General features: G+C 33.1%; 3 protein-coding genes across 3 annotated transcripts; all 3 read right to left on the reverse strand.

Annotated features, from left to right (window-relative positions):
* Nucleotides 1–1,607: 1,607 nt before the first annotated feature.
* On the reverse strand, nt 1,608–4,942 carry LOC120214846 (glucan endo-1,3-beta-glucosidase 7-like). Its single transcript, XM_039212646.1, has 6 exons — nt 4,828–4,942; nt 4,404–4,699; nt 3,799–4,167; nt 2,205–2,528; nt 1,824–2,112; nt 1,608–1,646 (listed from the first exon to the last, which is right to left on the reverse strand). The coding sequence occupies exons 1-6, from the start codon at nt 4,880–4,882 to the stop codon at nt 1,609–1,611; spliced, it is 1,371 nt and encodes a 456-aa protein (XP_039068577.1). The 5' UTR covers nt 4,883–4,942; the 3' UTR covers nt 1,608.
* Nucleotides 4,943–9,199: 4,257 nt separating this feature from the next.
* On the reverse strand, nt 9,200–14,047 carry LOC120214844 (cyclase-associated protein 1-like). The gene is made up of 10 exons (XM_039212644.1): nt 13,722–14,047; nt 12,986–13,154; nt 12,499–12,563; nt 11,763–12,069; nt 11,521–11,671; nt 11,312–11,421; nt 11,081–11,136; nt 10,944–11,000; nt 10,676–10,819; nt 9,200–9,354 (listed from the first exon to the last, which is right to left on the reverse strand). The coding sequence occupies exons 1-10, from the start codon at nt 13,998–14,000 to the stop codon at nt 9,268–9,270; spliced, it is 1,425 nt and encodes a 474-aa protein (XP_039068575.1). The 5' UTR covers nt 14,001–14,047; the 3' UTR covers nt 9,200–9,267.
* A 1,158-nt stretch (nt 14,048–15,205) lies between these two features.
* Nucleotides 15,206–18,431, reverse strand: LOC120214845 (probable receptor-like serine/threonine-protein kinase At4g34500). Its single transcript, XM_039212645.1, has 7 exons — nt 17,766–18,431; nt 16,855–16,959; nt 16,648–16,770; nt 16,355–16,525; nt 16,132–16,261; nt 15,828–16,037; nt 15,206–15,580 (listed from the first exon to the last, which is right to left on the reverse strand). Exons 1-7 carry the CDS (start codon nt 18,302–18,304, stop codon nt 15,461–15,463), a joined length of 1,398 nt encoding a protein of 465 aa, XP_039068576.1. The 5' UTR covers nt 18,305–18,431; the 3' UTR covers nt 15,206–15,460.
* Nucleotides 18,432–22,299: the final 3,868 nt, after the last annotated feature.

The following is a 22,299-nucleotide window of genomic DNA, read 5'->3' on the forward strand; positions in this document are numbered from 1 at the left end:
AAAAGGAAATAAAAAAACCCAGAAAAAGGAAGGGTTTTTATTAGTGAAACTGATGATTGATTGTTGTAAGATTCTGAAAGAGAGAGAAAGGGTGAGTTTATGGCTGGTGGTGGTGGATGGGTAGGTGTTTCGATTGTGTTTTGACTTCGCCGCCAGGCCCAACCACTCTTCCACGTGGATGTCCGCTGCACCTTCTTTTACACCGTTAACAAGGTTAAAATTCTCTTAATTCTTTTTTGACTTAATATAGAATAAAAATTGTTCAAACTATATTTTTTTTTTCCATTTCATTTAGGCACTATTTTTTTATTAATAAAATGTTTAACGTTTTCGATATTATCAATCAGGTGTCTGATCTATGACAGTCATAAAAAAATTGTCAATTATTCAAAATGTGACGTGATAATTTTTTATTTTTTTATTTTTTTAAAAAAAATTAAAATTATTATTTTTAAAATACCCTAAAATATTTCTAAAATCTCAAATAAATCCCAAAATTCTTAATCTTAAAGTATCCATCTCACTCGTTGGTCGACTATTGTTGTTGCCATTTCCATCATCGGTCGTCAATTGTGACTTCAAACCCTCAAAATCTCTAAACCTAAATCCAAACCTTAAATCTCTAAATTCTAACACTCGTCTATGCCAATGGGTGGGTGAGTGGTGGCAGGTTGATAACTTATAGGTGAGTGGTGGCGGGATGATAACTGATAGGTGAGTGGATGATCACCGACGGTAATAGTGGTAAGCACCATAATTGAATGTATTGAAATATTTTATGAAAAATAGAAAAATTTAAGTTTTATCTTTTTGAAATTTATGTTTATTTTTTAAAAAATTAAAAGAAAATAAAAAAAAATCAGTCACGTGTAAAATATTGATTGTTGACTTATTTTTCATGAATTTTTAACGACCGTTACGACATAGACACCTAAATGATAATATTGAAAACGTTAGATATCTAAATTCACCAAAAAATAATTTAAGCACCTAAATAAGAAAAAAAATATAATTTAGACACTTTTTTATATTAAATTTTTTCTCTGTTAAAAAGGAAACAAAAGCCATGGCTGAGAGGTAGAAGTTTGATTTCAATGCATTATATCATCCTAATAATAATACTAATACTATTGGTTAGAATGGCTGCTAATGGGAAGAATATTTAATTTGAATTTGACATTTTGATTTAATTTAATTTATAAAATTAGATTAAAAAATTAAATTCGAATCAAATTGAATTTAATAACAAAGACAGATCAAATTGGAGTTCATGATGAAAAATACATGACTTGATTCGAGAATAATATTTTAATCATAATACAATATTCAATAATAGAATATGATCAAAATCAACAGACGAATTGACATAAATCTAGAGAATTTAGGCATTAAAAATGCCAAAGTCGTTGACCATAATATAATACATTTTACACATAACTGGATGCATGAAAACATGGTACATAAGACATGCATGAAGCAAAGGGTGACCCCATTTTCTTAACCACTTAAGTTCTTCAATATCCCAACCCTAACTTTATTAGATAAAATAATTTAAAAGGAGAAGAACTTTACAGTTAAAAGTGTTCCCATTTATGTGACTTCTTTTATTCAAGTGCTCCCACCTGGGTAGATGCAATTACTGTAACCTGCAATTAAAGGAAATAGAGTTGCGTGTATGAGAGAAAGGAGTGTATACTGTGTTACGTTACTATATTACTCGGATTCGGGTGAGTCAGATATTATATTCGTATCGTGTACGACTGAGTTTTGTGTAAAAGACAGATACTATAGATTTGAGATGTCAATGGAGTGAAGATATTTACTAGGATTTTGGGATGTTAGTGTTGCCGTCTGTGAGAAATCACAATTCCATGGATTCTTGGCAGAAGACTGGTAGTAAAGGTTCATGGCGTAAGCAGCGTGTGATGCTACCGTATTCGGTTCGAAACAGGCACCTCCTGGTTGTATCTGACCGCAGTCGATGCCTTGGCTGCAGGCATAATCTAGACTTGACTGCAATTGAGCATCAGAAACACCAGCTTTTGGCATGCACCAGCCAGCTGCTGTCGGTTTTGGTTGGGGAGTCACCGGAGTTGTAGGGGTCGATGGAGTCTGGAACATAGGGAAAATTATGGAAGAATGTCACTTACCACAGTAGCCACTACAATGGATTATGCAGTTCAAAAGGTTAAGAAATATCTCACCTGACTACTCTTCGAAATGCCGATATCATATGTCATGGAAAGGTCAGGCTTGAAAAGTCCGAATGCACGTTCGGAACCAGGACCCGGTTTCAGGTCTTCATCATAGAGAGCAAAGAGGTAAGTATCCACAGATTTTCCAGGCATCAATGGAGTCCCAACCATTGATCTCAAATGTGCAATCAAATTCCCGTTGTAGGCTTTTGCGTTCTCGACACTAGTTCCGACTTCGTTACTGTCACCGCTATACGGCCATCCTGTCTCGGCAACCATAATCTCGACATCCTTGAACCCCATAGCACCCAGAGCAGAATGCACGGCATCAACCTGCAGAATCATAATCAAAAGTATGGAGCTAAATTTAGAATTATTGCAATGGCCAGCCTGTAACCAAGCACAATAAGTCAAATCAACTACACTTACGGCCTACAATTATTTCATGCAAAGGCCCCAGAAAAATGCCTATAATTTCACATGATGGAGATTGAATTGCTAAATTTTTAGGGTACGCAAAGAGCAAATCCACCGTATTATTAACTAAACATTTTACAATTTTGAACCAAAAGAGTACCATTTTAAAGAATAAAATTTCTACAATTTTGGGATCAAAATAACACTTTTACCAACCCCTGGTGCCACCCCATAACATGATACTTGGCAGATTGTAACAAATAATGAATTTAATCAAACTTTGGAACAAAAACACCTCATTTGTATTTTAGTGATATATGGAATAAGAAACAAAAAAACACCTCATCAAAACCATGGAAAAGACAAGACAGAATGAACAATCATCTACGTTATTTTAAGAGTAATTAATCGACTATACATGATTAAGGGTGTCAGTGTCACCAGCTATTTCCTAAAGGAAATGCACTGAGATAAACCTTGCATCTAACCACATTTTCTAATATCAATATCATTGTAGGGATGGACATGGGAGCGGCTAGATACATTTGTCACCTTTCAAAATTTTAAATTATTATATATTTTCTATTGGTAATTTATTTTTTTCTTAAAATTTTATAAATTCGTCATCTCTTAAATTATAAAAGTTTGTTTCTACTGACATAAAATCTTGTATTCGTCACTAATAATAACATCCTGATTTGAAAAGAAAAAGAAGTAGGATTAGGCAAAGAAAGAACAATAAAATTGCGGATTTTAGTCTAAAATAATAATAATAATTCGTGCAATCTAATCCCTAAACATCCTACGTCAATGTCATGGACCAGTGGCTAAAATTAAAGTAGTCCCCACGTTCATTCCATACTGTCATTGTTGTTGGTTGACTCGGATCCCACTTTTAAACTGGGTTCGATCCAAAAACAAAGCACAGCTCAGCCCATTACAGAAAAAAAAAGGTTAAAATTTGTTCACACGTGATGAGAATGACAAAATTCCACCGACAATTACATATTTACTAGAAAAAAAATAATCTTTTGAAACATTCATTCGTGTGTGTATTTATCGAATATCAAGTTTTTATTTACTTTCATTAATATTTTTTTAAAATATGTGAAACGGAATAATTGATAAGATGTTGAAACTAATTTGAGGATTAATTAAGAAACCGAGTAATGGTGTTTTAACTAACCTGAGCGTCAAACATGTTCATGTACATGATGCCGTTTCCCGAGTCAACTCGTCCCGCGTTGGGTTGAAACAAGCAAAAAGCAAGCGTTTCAGGTCTGGAGTCACTTTCGTAAGCGAAAAATGGGTAAGGATTAATGGCAAAAGGGGATCCATTGTCCCTATGGAACTGAAGCAAGCCTTTCAATGCCGGTTGATAACTCGGGCTAAACGAACCGGAAGAGGGCGGGTCGGATTGACTCAATACCGCCATTGAGTGAACAGTTGAGACCTTTATCTTACCACCGAGTTTCGCCCCGTTAATGGCGTTTTGCATATTTTGCAGTGCCGGTAGCAGTTGGTTTATCAAGTTCGGGTCATTTGTAGTCAAAACCTGGTAAAATAATAATAACATTTATGAATTGGAAAAAAAAAACTAAAATTTGCTTTAATTTGATTATAATAAGAATATTAAAATCGAATCAAAACACAACCAAATTCTATTAATTCCAGCTTCTTTTCAACTGCAAAAGCTCACTTTTACTAAAATTTAAGAATATTTGGAACCTTTTTTTTTTTCAAAAATGAAAAGGGAGTGTAAAGGGCGAAAGGCAATTTGTGGAAAGTGACCTCGTTGCCAACAGTGATGAGAATGATGTTGCTAGCAGGGTAAAAAGGCAAAACGTTCGAGTTAATCCACTGAGAAGCTGAGTTGGGATCGGAGGCCAAAGCTGGAATATCTCCATTCGCAGCTCCGATAACGATTCCAATTCCGGTGTTAGCTAGAGCTTTGATGATGGCCGGATCCGCACCGTACAGCCTGACTTTCTCTATTGACGTGGATTGCAGAAGCTTTGCGGTGGCTGACGGCGGAGGTAAGTTGTCTGCTACCTGGCCGTAGTTCACTCCTATAAACGGCTCAGCACCTATTTTTGAAAGAAAAAAAAAAGACAAATTTATTAATTGGAAATTGAAAGTTCAGTAACTGAAGGTGATGCTGCTTCTTGGTGAAGTGAAAAGGAAAGCGGTGCCGTTTTGGGAGTAAGAAACTTACTTGAGAAGTGAATGCAGAGGAGGAGGAGGTAGAAGAAAAGGATTAAAGTCGCCATTAAAGAGACGGAGAGAGACGGAGAGAGAGAGTGTGGGTATTTGCTTATTTCTTAAGCTGGGAAAGGGATGAATTGATATAAGGGCAAAACTATTATTCACATTTAATAAACTCAAAATGCATTTCGTTTATATTTATTAGATATTAATTTATTTTTTGCATATACTTTTATATATCATATTTTATTAAGTTTAAATTTAATCTCACATCCGTAATTGATATTTATTTAGCTATTTTATTAATTTATATCTAAGACTTAAAATTAATTCTTTTATATTTATAGATATGTGAAATTATTCAAATAAATCATGCTTGATTTGTGATAAAATCAATTATCTATATATCGTTGTTGTTGTACTCCATTTATTTTTATGTTATTATTGATGATTAATTTTATTTATAGGATATGATCTTAATAATAATAATATATAATTCATTTTTAATATATAAATTTATACATTACAACCATATCAAATATGAACTTGTTTATAAAAATAAAAAGGTCTTTGTTAATGAAGATTCGATGATTTAGAATGATTTTTTCCGAAGGTATACCAAAACTCTTTTATGCTCGTAATATGAAAATAAAAATGCTATCTATTAAGTAGATAATAGTAAGAAATTTAATATTTTTTTAAAAATTGAATTTACATGTTACATTTAATTTAAAATTTTAATTCAAATAATCTAAATATAATAAGAAACTATTAATTTAAAAAAAAATCATGCTGTAAATGTTGATTGAAGATGCAATATACATTTGCAATGGTGGAGGAGAGAGATGACGGGAGAAATTGTGTAGGAAAGTAGGGGTGAGCAATCAAATCGAGAAAATCGAAAAATTGATATGAATAGAGTAAAATGGTTCGATTTGGTTCGGTTTGATTTTAAACAGTTTAGTTTTTGGTTTGGTTTAAAGGTTTCATTTTTTTGATTCGGTTCGGTTCGGGTTTTCATATGAAATTCATTTGTTCTATATTGAACTGAATATGCAATTTTTGTAAAAAAAATTATAGTTTCAAGTGATATTTTCATTGAAAAACCGATAAACGAACCAAATCGAACCGAACCGAAAAATTTGAGCATTTAAAAAAACTGAACCGAACCAAAAAAATCGATTTCTATTTTTTTAATTTTTTAACTATTCGGTTTCAATTTAAATATTAAAAAATCATTTATTTCGATTCGATTCAATTTTTGATAAAAAATTAAACCGAATCAAATACACCCCTATAAGGAAAGTGGGGTTTGGGAAAATGTGTAGGCTATGTATATGTATATGGATATCGTTTAACGGTTAAAAAGGTTATGAGAATTTAACATTTCAACTACCTCGTGTTGGGGAGGTGGGACCAATTGTCCATTTTTCCACCATTGAATAATGCACTCACTGCTCTTTTCTTTATGCGGGGACCGCAATGTGTGTTTTATGTCTCTCTACTGTTGAACTTACTTTGGAAGATGGGCATGAAAGAAACTTTCATGGTGTTTTGTCTAAAATCGCCAATCAAGTTGTATTTCGTCATTTGGCTTTCCACTTTCTAAATATGAAATTTTAAATAAAGGGTAAAATATATAAATATATTTTTAATTATATAATGACGATTATTAAAAATTACAAAATAATTATTGATTATATGACATTGTTCTGTTGAGTTTCTCAACTATTAAAAGTTAAAAATGATCATCCGACTATTCATATGTTTCAAACTTATTATTTTGATAAAAAGTTAACAGTCGTCTGAGCTAGACGTTAACATGCTGATTGAAATATGATAGTCGTTTGAGATTCTAGAATCATATTTTAGCATATCTCAGTTAACATTTTAACGTCCAACTCTGATCGACGTCATTTTCTAACGAAAAATGATGAGTTTGAAACATATAAATAATCAAGTAATCATTTTATAATGTTTAATAATTGAGGAACTCACCAATCAATGTCATATAGTTAAAATATCTTTTTATATTTTTTAATGATTGAGAGACTCAAAAAAATAATGTCATATAGACGGGGATCATTTATGTATTTTACCCTTTAAAAATAACTATATTAAAAATATGGAAGTATGAAAAATATAAATATTAAAATATAAATTTTTTTTATAAGGTGGCGATTATACCAAAACATTGATTCATTTGCACTCGAAGGGCTTTCACGCCTTAAATCCAAAATTTACAACAAAAAAAAAAGTGTTGGGTAGGGGTAGGGGTGTATTCGGTTCGGTTCGGTTCGATTTTTTATTAAAAACTGAATCGAATCGAAATAAACGGTTTTTCAATATTTAAACCGAAACCGAAATCGAATAGTTAAAAAACCGAAAAAATCGAAACCGGTTTTTTCAGTTCGGTTCGGGTTTTTAACGGTTCGAGTTTTTCGGTTCGGTTCGGTTCGATTTTTCGGTTTTTCAATAAAAAAAATCACTTGAAACTATAATTTTTTTTACAAAAATTGCCTATTCGGTTTAATATGGAACAAATGGGTTCCATATGGAAAACCCGAACCGAACCGAATCAAAAAAATGAAGCCTTTAAACCGAACCAAAAATCGAACCGTTTAAAGCCAAACTGAACCGAACCGTTTAAAGCCAAACCGAACCGTTTTACTCGGTTCGTATCGATTTTTCGATTTTCTCGGTTTCGTTGCTCACCCTTAGGTAGGGGAGGAAGAAAACTGACAAGATGTGAACCAAAGAAATGTCAAGTAAATAACGAGTTCTAGAGGGAAGGTAAATTTTTCGGATTATGTATTTATGTTTTGAGTTGAAAGAACGAAATAGTGTTTCTTTCTCCTACCTGGCTCTGGTTTTAGTTAAAATGGACGCAAGTGTTGAGAGAAATGGAAGATGATGGAGTAAACCCGCATTGTAAATTTTGAGCCACCGATTTAATAGATTAAAACATTTATTTTTAATTTAACTGATCCATCCGATCCGATTCAATGTGCTTTAACTTGACAACGACAAAGAATGAAGAAAGAGCGTGGCTGTGTATTGCGACACGTCAAATCCCGACCCATTCACACCAGTTTTCAAATTCAAACACCAATCCTGTAAATAAAAAAAGAACCAAATACCAAAAAAATCAGAAAACTATACTAGACGCGTCATGCTTATTTGGAGGACGCACATGTGCGTGTGGTCCACCAACCATTCCTCTCATCAACGGCCATTTCACCAGTAGACGGGGGCAGAGGGTGAAAAGTAACTAAATTTGATTAACCAAGCGTGCATATAGTGATTTTGGGTAAAATATACGTGTCGGGTTAGTTTAGAGTTTTAAAATTTATTAACAAATACATGAAAATTTCTTAGTGATTAAAGAGATAATTGTTATTTTTAGAGGTCAGAGAGAATATAAAAGTGTTTGAGTTTCACTCTCAGATTTTATCATATCTCAATCACCAGACAAACGTCAATTTTTTTAATAAAAAATGATCATTTTGAAATATATGAATAGTCAAGTAATCATATTATAACTTTTAATAGTCGAAAAATTCAACAAAATAATCTCTTATATCAACAAAATAATCTCTTATAGTCGAATGATCATTTTATAACTTTCAATAGTAAGGAAACTCAACAAAATAATATCTTATGGTCATGAACCATTTGTGTACTTTACACTAATTTTTAAATTTAAAGATTTTCGAATTAAATAACTATATATTTAAATAAATTTTATATTTATATTTATGTTAACTTAAATTTATGAAGGATCTCTCAATTATATTAGTCTAAATCTTTAACAATAAGAAATAAAAGAATATTATATTCCCATGATGTTTGATATTGTTTCAACTTTAAAAAATTATCTATTCTTGGGAGTGTCTTGATTAAGAAGACCCCAATGTTTTGAACAGAATGTTATAAAAATATAATTGAATAGTTTGGAGACTTAAAAGACATAAGTAGCAAATTTGGAGGACTGAATGACCCAATTGGAGAAGCAATGATATTGAAAGTTTCGATCGAACCATCAATACCGGTTTACTATTTCTCTTTACATGGACTCGATAACCAGAAACATAAGCAGCCCATTTCACGTTTTCATATTTTTATCACCCAGCTTCTTTCCAGGACATCCAACAACGTAAATAAGTAAGCAACTTAAATCCCCAAAAAGAAGAAGAAGAAAAATTGAGCATTGCAAAATTGAAGTTCAAATTGCAACATAATATAGAAAGAGTTCATAAAGGTCCTCGTGGAAGATATTCAAATTGTTTCGAGTAAAACGAAGAAATAAACTCAGATGATGACATATAGGTATGTGTCATAAATTTGATCTAAGGGTAGAAAAAGAAGAGATCAAAATCCCAAGGAAATAAAAGATTTTTAAGTTAAAAAAATAGAAACATGCTAAAAAAATAGATTGAAGTGTCTTACTTTAAGCTCCTGAGTGCGAGACTGGACCAGTTTCAAATTGGCCGTTCTTATATACATGGATATATTGTTGCGGCAAAGGATGCTCCACCTATACGACCAAAAACATGGTAAGCCATCCGTTCACGGTAAACAAAAATAATAATGGAACAGGGGACGAAACTAGGATCTTAAATTGCTTAACTTTAAAAAATAAGGACTTATTAAACATTTAAACTTATAGGGACCAAATATGCTATTTGACCATAGAAGTGAGGAGCCCTTCCAAGCACCATGCAGTGCATATCCCCGAATGGAACATGACAAGCATTAAACTACTCGTAGATTAATCTATGTTAAATTATAATTTTGGTCCATTCACTATGCTCAAATTTGGAATTTGGTCACTATATTTAATTTGACATAATTTTTTTGATTAATCTAGGATGATTTCAAGGTAATATTTGTTCCCACTACTTTTATAATATCATTAATTAGTTCAAATAATTTTTATTTCTTAGTCTCTAGAATGTGTGATCATAACACTGTCGATAACTGAAATTAAGAATCAACTATCAAGACATAATCAATCGAGCATACCTATGTATTTGTATCAAATGTACCACAAGCTAACCCATTGTTATACTTCCGATTTTATAACCGAATTCTAATTAGAATTGCAATTCCTAGCCATGCTATTAATAGTCTTTCAATTTATATGCAGAACGAACTTCTAACTGCACATGAATATTGCAGTTTAAAACAAGAGTAAATTGCAGCAGGCGGTCCCCAAACTATGGATCAAATTATCAATTGGTTCCTAAAGTTCAAAACATTATAAGTGAGCCCTTAAGCAATCAATGTCATTATGTCAATCAAGCCATAAGCTTGAACATTAAATGTCAACTTAGATATGATGCGGAACATATTTAAAACACATGTATAAAATTTTAAGCTTTGCACAAATACTTCATGAACAACTTGAATTTAACGTGTTAAAAAGAGAAATAACCTTATTAGAATTTAATTACACAAATAGTTTTTACATATCAGATCCAAATTATCCATGTAGAATGTGCACAAGTGTTTAAGATTTGATCCAAGTGTTTTAGACATACTCTACATCAGATCCAAGTTGACATTTAATGCTCAAACATATTGCTGGACTAAAAGAACTTGATTGAAATGATATTGATAGATTAAAGGTTCAATTAGAATATTTTGAAGTTTGGGGTCAATTGAGAATTTGGGTATACTTTGGGGATGTATGATGCAATTAACTCATAAAAATAAGACACGGAAATCAAACGGATATCAACATAATTCAAGCTCAACTATCTATAAGTAAAACAAATGAATTCCAAACAGAGGAAGCAAGAGTTATGTAATTAATAAAACCGTAAGTCAAAAGGTTCGAAAACTTGAAAACTTACCCAGTCAGAATTAGAGTCGGCACCAGGTACTAATACATTGACGTCAACTGACTTTGCTGTTGTTATAGATGCATCTAAAGAATCTTTGCTCAAGTACAACTGAGCTCCAGATGTATTGTCCACTGAAATTGTTGGAGCAAAACCCTAGAACAGACACGAAGTAGATAACCACAGGTATAGAAATTATCACCAAGTACAGGCCACAGCAGTGGTATATGGTAAAATTATCAAGCTAAGAGCACGGAACAGGACCAGATGAAGAATGTACCTGACACTGTGCCTCAACACCATTGCAATTTACTATCTCAAAAGCAGCCACAACATCCTGTCGATTTAAAAGGCATAATGAGTACATATTATGCTTCAGAAGATATATACGTAAAAAGTAGATCTTGCCCTACAAACCTTAAATATCACTCCCATCTTCGTGCATTTGTCAAGTGTTATATTGTTAACTTTCCCTGCATAATATAACAACGCTAAGTTGTATATGACTTTTCAACAGTCATCTCTTTTCTAATAGAACCAAAAAAAAAAAAAAGCACTGAGATAAAGCAAACAACCATACATGTAAAGAAAGTACATTGCATTGTCAAAAAAATAAATATATTACATCCATGGATATAATAAGTTTACCCTGAATCTGCAAAACGGAATCCTTGCATCCAAAAACATACACGGACTGTTTGGCATCACAATCATCAATAACCAAGTTCTTGATTCCAATTTGATTCTCGACAGCCCACCTACCAATATTACAAGTAATAGACACTCAATAAATCAACTACCTTTATCAAGTATCAACCGCCCAAATAAAAGTTAACACAGGAAATATGCCGACTTACTTACGACCCATTTGCAGCTCTAGTTTTGGTGGTCCGACTTTTGGAGCAGTAGTAGCTGGGATGGAACGTGGTCGCTTTTCACTGGTGCTAACAACCCCTGATCTATCAGTACGGTTCTTCGACTTCATATCATCAGTAACCTTCCTCAGGCCTACACATTAAGAGAATCAGATCATAGTTGCTCAACATCAAAGTGAAAATTAGTCAAGAAAGCAGGGGGGAGAGAGGGGTAAGAGGTTAACCAGCAGTGACATCCCCGGAATTGATCTCTTGGAAAATAGCCGACAACCCTTGTTTTGGTTGTGATGAAGAAGGTTTAGAAGATTCTGAGCTGAAATAAGATGAAGGTGGAGGACAAGGAGCTGCTGGGGCACCTGGTGGAGGAGCTTTCAATGGAGCAGCATATGCCTTCTTACCAGAGGCATTCCATACCGGTCCAAGAGGATAATGACTTTTGACATAATCTCTCAGACCTGGTAAATACAGCTCCTTCAATGCTTTGGCCCACTCAACATGGTTTGGATCTTTGCTTTTGTACTCCATAAGAACCTGAAATTTACAATACATATTTTAATACCGATCAACTAGACATTTTGCTTAAATATATGATCATATCAATTCAATTGACACCATTACATGAAAAGATAATGTGTTAATCACAACTTACTACTAATTTCAACTTATTAGAGTTTCTACTCTGATAAATATGTGCGTGTTTGTGTGTATTTCATATTTTTGGAGGAAATAGATCAATTGCATCAAAAAGAGAGGTTAATCTGCCTAACAACAATATCATAATCGATCCATATTTTTAAGAGAAAAGGAAACAAAATAAATATAAGAAGATTTAACACCCTTTTATGCTATGCATCCAATGATGTTCCTTAATTTTATTCGTTAGCTTCAAAATAATAGAAAACAAGTTAGTGGATCACAGTTTCCAGCTTGAGTTGCTGGCTTGCTGGAAATAAAAAGTACCTTGTTGGTGTAAAATTCAGTGGCTTGCCAACTTTCTTCCACATGTGCAATAGGCATGCTCAAACCTTGAATAAGGAAAACATTACAAAGAATCAAACAAGAAGCAGGAGATCATATTCTAATGTCATGTAAAATTGTAGAATGGCTATTTACACATAACACAAACTTCACTCGATATGGTTACATACAAGCAGCAGCACCTCTCAAATTCTTTTACAAAAGGCCTAAGCATGAAAGTGAGAAGGGAGGCCACACTTTTCCTGTGTTGTGATTAGTTGAAAGCATGAGCCTAATTCTAGCATTGAACAAAGGCAGGAATATAAATCGACACTTTAAACAGATGTGTGAAACAGACGCCAGCATTGTTCAAAATTGGTTAAGATTTATGGTACACTACACCCTACACGTAAGTCACATCATTGAGAAAAGTGGCTACTTAATGCAGAAATAGCTATGAGCAACTAGGCCACAACATACATTCACATACCACAATCTTTGCCAGTGTAAGCAATCCATGCTAAAGCTGAAAGACTTTCCCCCGCACTCTTGAAGTGGTTGAAAAATTCGGAGCCTCTCTGTTCTGCCTTAGCAGTAACTTTCATGATCACTTCATTCAATGGTTTGAGAAATTCAGCCATGCCTACCATATCAGGTTTCTGTACAAACAGAGCAACGCATTCAAACGTCTCATTAATATTTACCAAGATGTAGCCACACTGAATACAATACTTGCAGAATAAATGGATAAAAGCATATAGTAGCTAGAACCAACTTATTCAAAAAAATCAATATGAAACACTCAAGCCACCAAATGTTAACTTCCTCCTCGATAACATCTTATTAGGATAGCTGCCTATAAACTCTATCAGTGAAATGCTTCGTGATTATTTATTTGGTTTAAAAAATTGCTAAATAATATTGTATTTTCTCAATAATTCTAATGCTTCTTAAGGTCGTGTAACAATCATAGTCAAATTTCATAAACATAATGGACACTCTTCAGGTTGGAAAGAAAGCTATCTAATGACTAAGATATCTTTTCGCATTTCCCTCTTTTGTACAATTCATCGCCAAAACCACACTGAGCTAAAGATAAATTGCGCCGGAATCTAGTTCACTGGATTTCACATGATTCGTCCGGAAAAAAATCTCAAACAAACGCAATAACAACAAAAAGTTATAACAAAATAAAAAGGAAAGGAAAGGAAAGAAAAAACAGTAACCTGAGTTTGCTTGATCTCCTTAAGAAGCTGCTTTTGCACCGAAAATGCCTCGAGAAGCAATTTAGTTACATCCAGCACTTGACCTCCGATCTTCTCCGCCGCATCGGAAACCTTCGCCGCATATTGATCAATCAGATCGTCAAACGCAATGATAGACGGATCCGAAGACATATCGACACCGATATCCGGAAGGCCCCTGGAGGAGACTCCTACACCCGCGCCTAGAGCCTCCAGCCGCTCCACTGCGGCCTCTAACCTCTCGACCAACTTCGCCTCCATAGCAAAATAAACTTCCACACACACTCTTCTCTACGAAACGCTCGAAATGTATTCCAAACTTCCACACAGCAAATGAGGGGAGTTTGAAGGGATCGTCGTAATAACTAACTTTTTAATTTCATTTGCAATTTTTAAGGGGGCTTGATTTTTGTACACGTGTAGTGTAATGACGAGGTAACTAGTTGTTTTAAGATATTGAATGTGAAAGTGACACGTGTCGTATAAAGCTCGATTAACGTCTGTTCCTGCATCGTAAAACTGACGTCAGTCAAGTGGATTTATGTACCAAATGGATTAAATTAAACAGAATTTATATACTATAAAATAAAATAATATAAGATTTAATGATACTTTTAAGTCCCTATACTCTTCACACAATGAAAATTTAGTCCATTAACTCCTATTTCCAAGAATTTCATTTGCCTTTTTCTTTTTTTTAAAGAAATTTAGAGTTAGGGAAAATTAGGGACGAGTATTTGATTCGAACTCAATAGGTTTTAATCCATCCTGATTCTCTAAGGTTATTTAAAAAATAGTGTTACTAGTGACAAATATCACAATATACATCATCTATTAATTGAAACATTTTTTTATTTTAATTTAATAATTTAAATATTTTTTTATTAATTTGGGATAATTACAATATAATACATATTCGAACAACTCAACTATTTGATAATGAATGTTCAAACACAAAACACCCCTGCATACAATGTACTTGAACCCAATATATCTCAGAATAACAATCATCCATTTAACAACTGATATCTGTTTAATTTGTGTTAATTTTAAACATATTTGTAAATTCGTGGTCTTCTTCGAGTACTACACACGAATATATATATATATATATATATTAGGGAATCAGCAATGTGATTTTTCTTTTAAGCTGTTCCAGCCATTGTGCCAAACGGCAGTTGCCATTTTCATGCTGAAAATCTACGGAGAAATAGGCCTATTTCAACAAACAACGAGATATTCGGTGTCCACATCCACAATAATAACCATAGAGCACTTTAACACGGCATCATCGTTCCAAAACAAACAAAAAGGCGCTGCCTGTGCCTTGTTATGTTGGTGAAACCAACAGGGTTACCAGGTTAGGTAAAAACCGAATATCCAAGCATTTCCTCTTCTGTTAACCCGAGAGTAACCGTTCAACCGAACAATTTGATCTATGATCGACCCCCAAACTTAACTCGATCCGATAAATCTGAAGTTCGAACTTTGATATTGCAGAGTTAAACAGACTCTGGTATTATATCAATATTGAAGCAAGTCCATATATACAAGGCTCGGGGAAACCAAAAATGGCGATAAAAAGTAACCGAGTAAGAAAACATATATATATATATGCACATCCAAGGTGTTTTAATCAGTCTTCATTTTGGACAAAATGGAAAACTTATTCTACAATATATTCTGACCTCAGTAACCATAATGCCTTGAGTAAGAAGCAATCATTTCCTTCTCGATTTCATGGCATCAACCTTCTCGGTGTGCTTCTTCGGGTGTGGAACTCTTGCGGATATCGGCACAGTGGATGGAACTGAGGATCCCTCCCGTGCCAGTCGGTGCTCCTGCAAAATAAAAAGCATTTTAAGGGATTCCATAGGCGTATTATCACCAACTGCTGCCCTGGGGCCAACCTGAAGTGCTTAATATGTGTTGTGGTGTAATAAAAGAGTACCGACATCGAAAACATCGGTCGATAATCATAAAATGAAACTTTCATTTACGGAACATGAAACTATGATTCTCTTTATACTAAAGTATTAATTATGAAGGTTGTGCACCAGGCTGCATGCATGTGATAGGAGGGCTTACAGAGCGGAAGGGAAAATCATCTGCTTCGAGCATGTGAACAATCTGCCCCATTTTCGGTCTCTTATTGGCATCCAAATCAATACATCGGAGACAAACTAGCAAGGCTCGTTTCAAAGCTCGAGGTGAGGGTTGAACTTCGATCAAAGGGTCCACGAGTTGTTCTCCACGATGACTTGCTACCATACCTTTGAACCAATCAACCAAGTTCATCTGAAATGCACAGCAAAACAGAAAAGGCATTGTTTATGGTGTTCAGGCCTCCGGGCATCCAATGAAAGCATTGCAAGAGAAACACAGTGTTCACCTCTCCAGGTGCCCGAGAATAATCGATCGGGCTTCTCCCTGTAATGATCTCCATCAGTAGAACCCCGAAACTATAGACATCACTTCCCTCATTCAGCATACCCGTGCTAGCATATTCAGGTGAAACATAACTGCAGAGAACAACAAATACTACCAAAATAAGAATCAATAATGTAAGGTACATAAAAATTCATATAGACATGAGATTTTGTAAGAGAACAAACCCGAATGTCCCCATTACACGCGTTGTCACGTAGCTCGCTTCGGATCCTAAGAGCTTGGCTAATCCGAAATCTGATACTTTAGCATTCCACTTCTTGTCCAGAAGGATATTACTCGATTTGACATCACGGTGCACAACTTTTGGTTCTAGCCCTTCATGCAAATAGGCTAATCTGCAAACATAAACAAGAAAACAACAACTAAAAGCTAAAACCAAAACCATTCTGCTAACTGTTTCAACATTCTGCTTCATGAGACCATGAAAAATGACAGAACAAAAGATGGAACTCCCCACCCTTTTGCGGTTCCGATCGCGATCTTCATCCGTATATCCCACGTAAGAGGACTAACAGGATCAACATCACCGTGCAGCCATTGTTCCAAGTTCCCATTGTCGACGTATTCATACACAAGAATCCTTGAATGAATAATGTTATGATTTAGTATTCGATTGTTAATTTCCAAATTCCCATTGTCGACGTATTCATACACAAAAATTTACCTTTGAGCACCTTCCGTGCAGTACCCAACCAGACCCACCAGGTTCTTATGCCTCACTTTGCCAATGGCTTCGACTTCCACGTTGAACTCCTTCTCTGCTTGTCCCCTGTGAACAAACAAAGTGGTCTAATTCTGTTTCTAGTCCCTGTACCTATAAACTACTTATAAAGTACTTATAAAGTTAAAAAATTAAGGGTTCTTCTAATAAGTGCAGACGGGAAAAATGTTGAGTAAGCTCAAGAAATAAATAAGAACAAGAAAAATGGTCTAATTCTGTTTCTAGTCCCTGTACTTTTCGTACATTTGCAATTTAATTTATCTACTTTTAGTTCTAGGTAGAAAGTAAAAAACTTTGCTCCTCTGAAAAAAAAATACCGTGGAATCTTACGACCCCAGATTTAGAATCAGAAACCTTACAATCCATCCTCATATTTAATTTTTTTATTTGCTTATTCAGTCTTCACGCATTTAACATTGGTCATATGAGCAAAATGACTGTTAAATAGAACATATATAATCTAATTTAACTTAATTACTTTGATAGTATTATCAATCGGACTTCAATTATTAAATCAAAAGAATAAAGGAACTAAATTATTGTTGTTAAAAGTAAAGAGATTAAATTTTAAATGTGCAAAGATAAAGTGATTAGGAGCATAATTGAACCAGAAAATACTATTTTTTAATATTATTAGAAAAATGTTGAAGCAAAGGCAAAGTCAAACCAGTAATTATAAGAACAAAAAAACAAATAATCTCCAACGGTCAGACTTGGATCTATCATGCATGAATAAGATAACCAAAGAGAAATATTTTCACAGAAAATGTTTTGTCTTTTCCCGGCAAACAAACAGAGCAAAAGCACAATATCTCGAAACGATCATAAGAGGTATATTTTTACTGTTTACGTACTTGTTATTAAGAAGACTTTTTACAGCGACGACGGAACCGTCTTGCAAAACGCCACGGAAAACGACGCCGTACCCACCTTCACCAACCACATTCTCCTCTGCGAAACCACGTGTTGCCATCTCCAGCTCCTTCATGCTGTACCACCGACCCCAACCGATATTCTGAGCATCCGCCGACGACACGTCACTGGCTCCCGATACATCATCGCTAACTCCCTCACTACTCTTACTGGGAACCGAGACTCCGATCTTTCCCTCCTCGACAAAGCAATCGGCGTTCTGATTCAACGCCTTGATCTCCAATATCTCTTTAGAGACCAACGGGATTAGACCGGAGCTATGTTTCACTTTGCGCTTGCGCGCGTTTCTGTTCAAACGCAAACATAGGAAGATCATAAAAGAGAAAAGAAGTAACAAGACCACGAGAATCGATATTAATGCGTAGAGCTTAAGATGGAACAGCGGTGTTTTGGAGGAAAGAATGTGGGCTACGGAGTTGGTTTTGTTGAATTTGCCGTCGGTTTCGCCGGGGACCGGCATTGGATCCGGTGAGATATGGAACTTCTTCTTTTTTCTCGGGAAAGTAAAGGAAAATTATAATTGGGAAGGGAAACAAAATTTAAAGGGTTGGAGAGGTTTGGTTGCTTTAAAGAGAAAGAAGAAAAGTGAAGTTTCAACTTTCGAACGGGGATACAAAACAAAGGAAGAGCGTGAAGAAGGCAGAAGAGGATCAGTTGTATAACTTTGGGTTTGATTATGCGGATCTATTACGAGAATGCCACTTACTAATTCTATTAATCAAATGACTAAAATGACATCGAACGACTAAAGACACATAGTGCAAATCTGAATATTTATAGGTGTTTATTTTTTTTAATTTAGACATCTTAATTTTAAGTGTTAATATAATTTTAAAAAAACTATTAGTAACTTCATATCCCTATTTTGTAACGGGTTATTGTTTAAACTTTAGCATTATTATTCGCTAATATTTGAAATACTGGATTTTCTAGGGTTTTGTTCTAGTTTTTTTCTTTTTTTCTTTATCATAGTTAAATTTTTTTAATTTTATATTAGTAACGGCATTAGTTTTGATGTTGATCGTCGACCGCTGATTTTCATGATTTTTACTTTATTTTATTATGGTATATATTTTTTTTAAATTTAATAATTATGTTTTTATGTCACGCTTTCTTCTGCCATTAATGTACGATTTTCTCTGCCTTTATTACACGTTTTCGGTCGTTTTGATGTTGTTTTCGTTTATCTTTTTTCTCAAAGTTGAATTTGGCATCATCACGACTAATCAATATGACACTTATTTATTATCATGTTGATCTTCCATGTTTTGGACCTTTGGATTGGATATGCGAGTTATATTCGTGGATAATTTTTTCATATCGTACAAATCTAATTAACGGTTTGTCAATGATCTCTCAATAACTTGATCCTCTTTGTGGTTCGTTTATCAAAGCGATCAGATCTATTCGTATCTATCTTTTGTTCAAGTTTATTTGGTTAAATTTTTAATATTTTCCTTATATGATCTTAAGTGACTAATTTTATTTTGTTAATAATTATAGAAAAATGTCCTTATCACATGTTTAATTTACTATTATATTTGTAAAAACCTTCGTTGTAATTTAAATTTTTTTTTAAATTAGCGGCTTTAATTAAAATAAAAGTGTTAATATTTTTTTTGTATTTTAATCTAATTTTCAGTTTGATTTAAGTGACATATTTTAAGTTTATTTCATATATTATTATTTTATTTTTATTGTTATCAAATCATGTCATGTCTAATAAAAATTTTAAATACATAAAAAAATAAAAAATTAATTTATGAAAAATACTTTGTCATTTTGTTTAAAAATATCAAAAAATATTTTTTCAAAATAAAGATAAAAAATAAAAAAACGAAATTTAATTTAAAAATAAAAATCGGGCAAAAACAAATTGAATTGATCTCACGTCTAATTTTACTTGAATTTAAGATAAATAATAAATATATTTAGATTTTAGAATACATTTAAAAAAATCAAAAGTTATATATGTATATCCAAACGCTGTAATATCAGTTGAAAATGACGATTGTAAATAATGCAATTTTTGTATTAGCATGAATCTATGACTCTAAATTTATTAATTTTAATTGCAATAAAGATTATAATGGTCCAGTTAATTATTGTTCAATTGGATTTAATTTTACAAAAATAGTTTAAATTTGACTGTTTAGGGCTAAATATATAATTGAATTTATTGTTTATACAAATAGTAACGTGGCTTTCATGTCCTTTAATTCTCGAACAAAGATTCTCCAGGTCATTAAGATTTTAGAATTTGGTTAAATTAAAGTTGTGTTTTCTTTTTCTTCAACTAACATCCTTCATTAGAGGGTCAATGACAAGTTTGCCCTTTACGTAGATCACAATTTTAAAAACAGAGTAGAATTTCCATGGATATTTTAACAACCCATTTGTCATTTGTCGTTAAAACACTGCACCAGGTTTAGAGTTGGGCACTCAACCCGAACTCGATCCGATCGGGTCGAATTTTTTTTATAAAAAAAATCGGGTTTGAATTCGGGTTTAGGGTGAAAAATACTCGACCCGAAAAAATATATTTTTACCTTATATATTTAGAAATAATTATAATAATACCCTTTATATATATATTTTTTCAATTAAATCCGTTTTTATTGAATAAAAATAAAATTTTTATTATTTAGGGTCGGATCAGATCGGATTTATAAGTCATATATTCGGATTAAGTGAAACCTTATTTTAATTAGGTGGAGTAGGATCTCAGGTGAAGACTCTCTTATTCTCGGATCGGATCGAGTGGACCAAAAACTCGATCTAACCCAACCCATGCCCATCCTTGGTCCAGGTTGGATGTGAATATCTAATGTAAACTTCCTACCTAAACCATTTCGTCTTTTTCCCTCCTTTATTTATTTATTTATTATTATTCCATATTTTTTGTTATTAAATGATCACATTAATTCTAATTAGGCCTAATATAGAAACAATTTAAATTATATTTTTTTCTCGAGTTTAAATTTTTTTATCAGTTAATATAGGTGTCTAACATTATTAACGTTACCATTTTAAGTATCAACACTATAACAATTGTTTAGAAATCAGTTAATAAATAAGTGTTTGACTCGTTAGCCTAATTTTTCATTTCTTTTATTTAAAAAATAAATTTTATAAATCTTAAAAAACTCTAAATTTCTTATTTTTCAGAAAATACCTTAAAATTTATAAAATTTTAAAAATATTCCTAATCTAAAATTCATGTCTCATTTCATATCGTCGTCGTTATCATCAATCGCTGAACAACCACCCACTCGTCATCTTTGTCGCCAAACACCCCACTCCCACAAATACACCCCACCACGTATAAGCCCCTTCTACGAACGAAACACCCCACCATGAAAACCCTTTCTACGAAAACAATTGTTGCAATCATACATCTCTGCCAACGAAAATTAAGAGATTTAAGCAACTTCTAGGGATTTAAACAATTTTTCTACGAATCATACCCTTTCTACGAATTTAAATATTAGTGTTAGGGATTTAGTTATTGGAAATTTTGAGGTTTAAAAGTTTGAGACGACGATAAGGGTGATTGTCGATGGGTGATCGGTGATTGGTGAGTGGCCATGCAACGGCAGTAGTGACGGCCGGAGATGGTTTGGCGACAGTAATGGAGGTTTGAAATTAAAGATTTTAGAGGTTTGCTTTTTTTTTTTTTGAAATTTTAGAAAACTTTTAGGATTTAAAAAAATAATTTTAAGTTTTTAATTCAAATAAAAGTTTTCAAAAAATTATAAATGCACCATATGTCGTATTTTGAGTGGTTAACAATAATTTTTAATGACCGTTACGGCATAGACATTTAAAATAATAAAGCCTGTAACGTTAGACACCCATATTGATTGAAAAAAGTTTAGACACCTAAATGAGAAAATATGTATAGTTTAAACACTTATTTTTATATTAAACATTCTAATAATATTATTTTTTAAGTTGTTCACGAGTTTTTCGAATCGGACATCAAATAATTTGTTCGACTCATTAATAACTCTATTTGAATTTAATTTCAAATTGAGTCCATTTGATCTAAATATCGACCGAAAATATTAACTGGACTTTGATCGGATAAAATTCAATTAATTTGAGATTTGTCTGGTCTTATTTACAATCCTAAAGACGAAGACAAGAGTTTCTATCACTTAGGACCACTTGTGGTACCATTGAGGAAACAATATCTGTCCTTTATCTTATGAAAATCAACAAGTTAAATCTGAAATATTTTCATGAACTGAATTAGGTTGAATGAATTTGAAATTTTTGTTTTATTTTTAGTTTATTTTGTATTTAAATCCACAATTCAACTTAATTTAATTAATGTTCAGTTTTAATAAACATATGGAAAACAATATGAATATATACTAACATAAATTCAATATAGGCGTGTATAAGTACACATATAATTCTAAAGTCTTAATTGATATTGTAAATGAGACG

This window comes from Hibiscus syriacus, unplaced genomic scaffold, assembly GCF_006381635.1.
Source record: "Hibiscus syriacus cultivar Baekdansim isolate YM2019G1 unplaced genomic scaffold, ASM638163v2 tig00110109_pilon, whole genome shotgun sequence".
NCBI classification, from domain to species: domain Eukaryota; kingdom Viridiplantae; phylum Streptophyta; class Magnoliopsida; order Malvales; family Malvaceae; genus Hibiscus; species Hibiscus syriacus.

Bases quoted from the DNA above. Each gene is read 5' to 3' on its own strand.
- LOC120214846 (XM_039212646.1), bottom strand. From the start codon at position 4,882: ATGGCGACTTTAATCCTTTTCTTCTACCTCCTCCTCCTCTGCATTCAC. The intron at 4,700-4,827 runs GTAAGTTTCTTA...TTTCAAAAATAG, and splicing joins CCTCTGCATTCACTTCTCAA to GTGCTGAGCCGTTTATAGGA. The intron at 1,647-1,823 runs GTAAATATCTTC...CTTTAATTGCAG, and splicing joins ACTAACATCCCAAAATCCTA to GTTACAGTAATTGCATCTAC.
- LOC120214844 (XM_039212644.1), bottom strand. From the start codon at position 14,000: ATGGAGGCGAAGTTGGTCGAGAGGTTAGAGGCCGCAGTGGAGCGGCTG. The intron at 11,422-11,520 runs GTAAGTCGGCAT...TAATATTGGTAG, and splicing joins GAGCTGCAAATGGGTCGTAA to GTGGGCTGTCGAGAATCAAA. The intron at 9,355-10,675 runs GTAAGTTTTCAA...TTGGTCGTATAG, and splicing joins CCGACTCTAATTCTGACTGG to GTGGAGCATCCTTTGCCGCA.
- LOC120214845 (XM_039212645.1), bottom strand. From the start codon at position 18,304: ATGCCGGTCCCCGGCGAAACCGACGGCAAATTCAACAAAACCAACTCC. The intron at 16,771-16,854 runs GTAAATTTTTGT...TATTCATTCAAG, and splicing joins TGCACGGAAGGTGCTCAAAG to GATTCTTGTGTATGAATACG. The intron at 16,262-16,354 runs GTTTGTTCTCTT...TGTTCTCTGCAG, and splicing joins CGTGTAATGGGGACATTCGG to TTATGTTTCACCTGAATATG.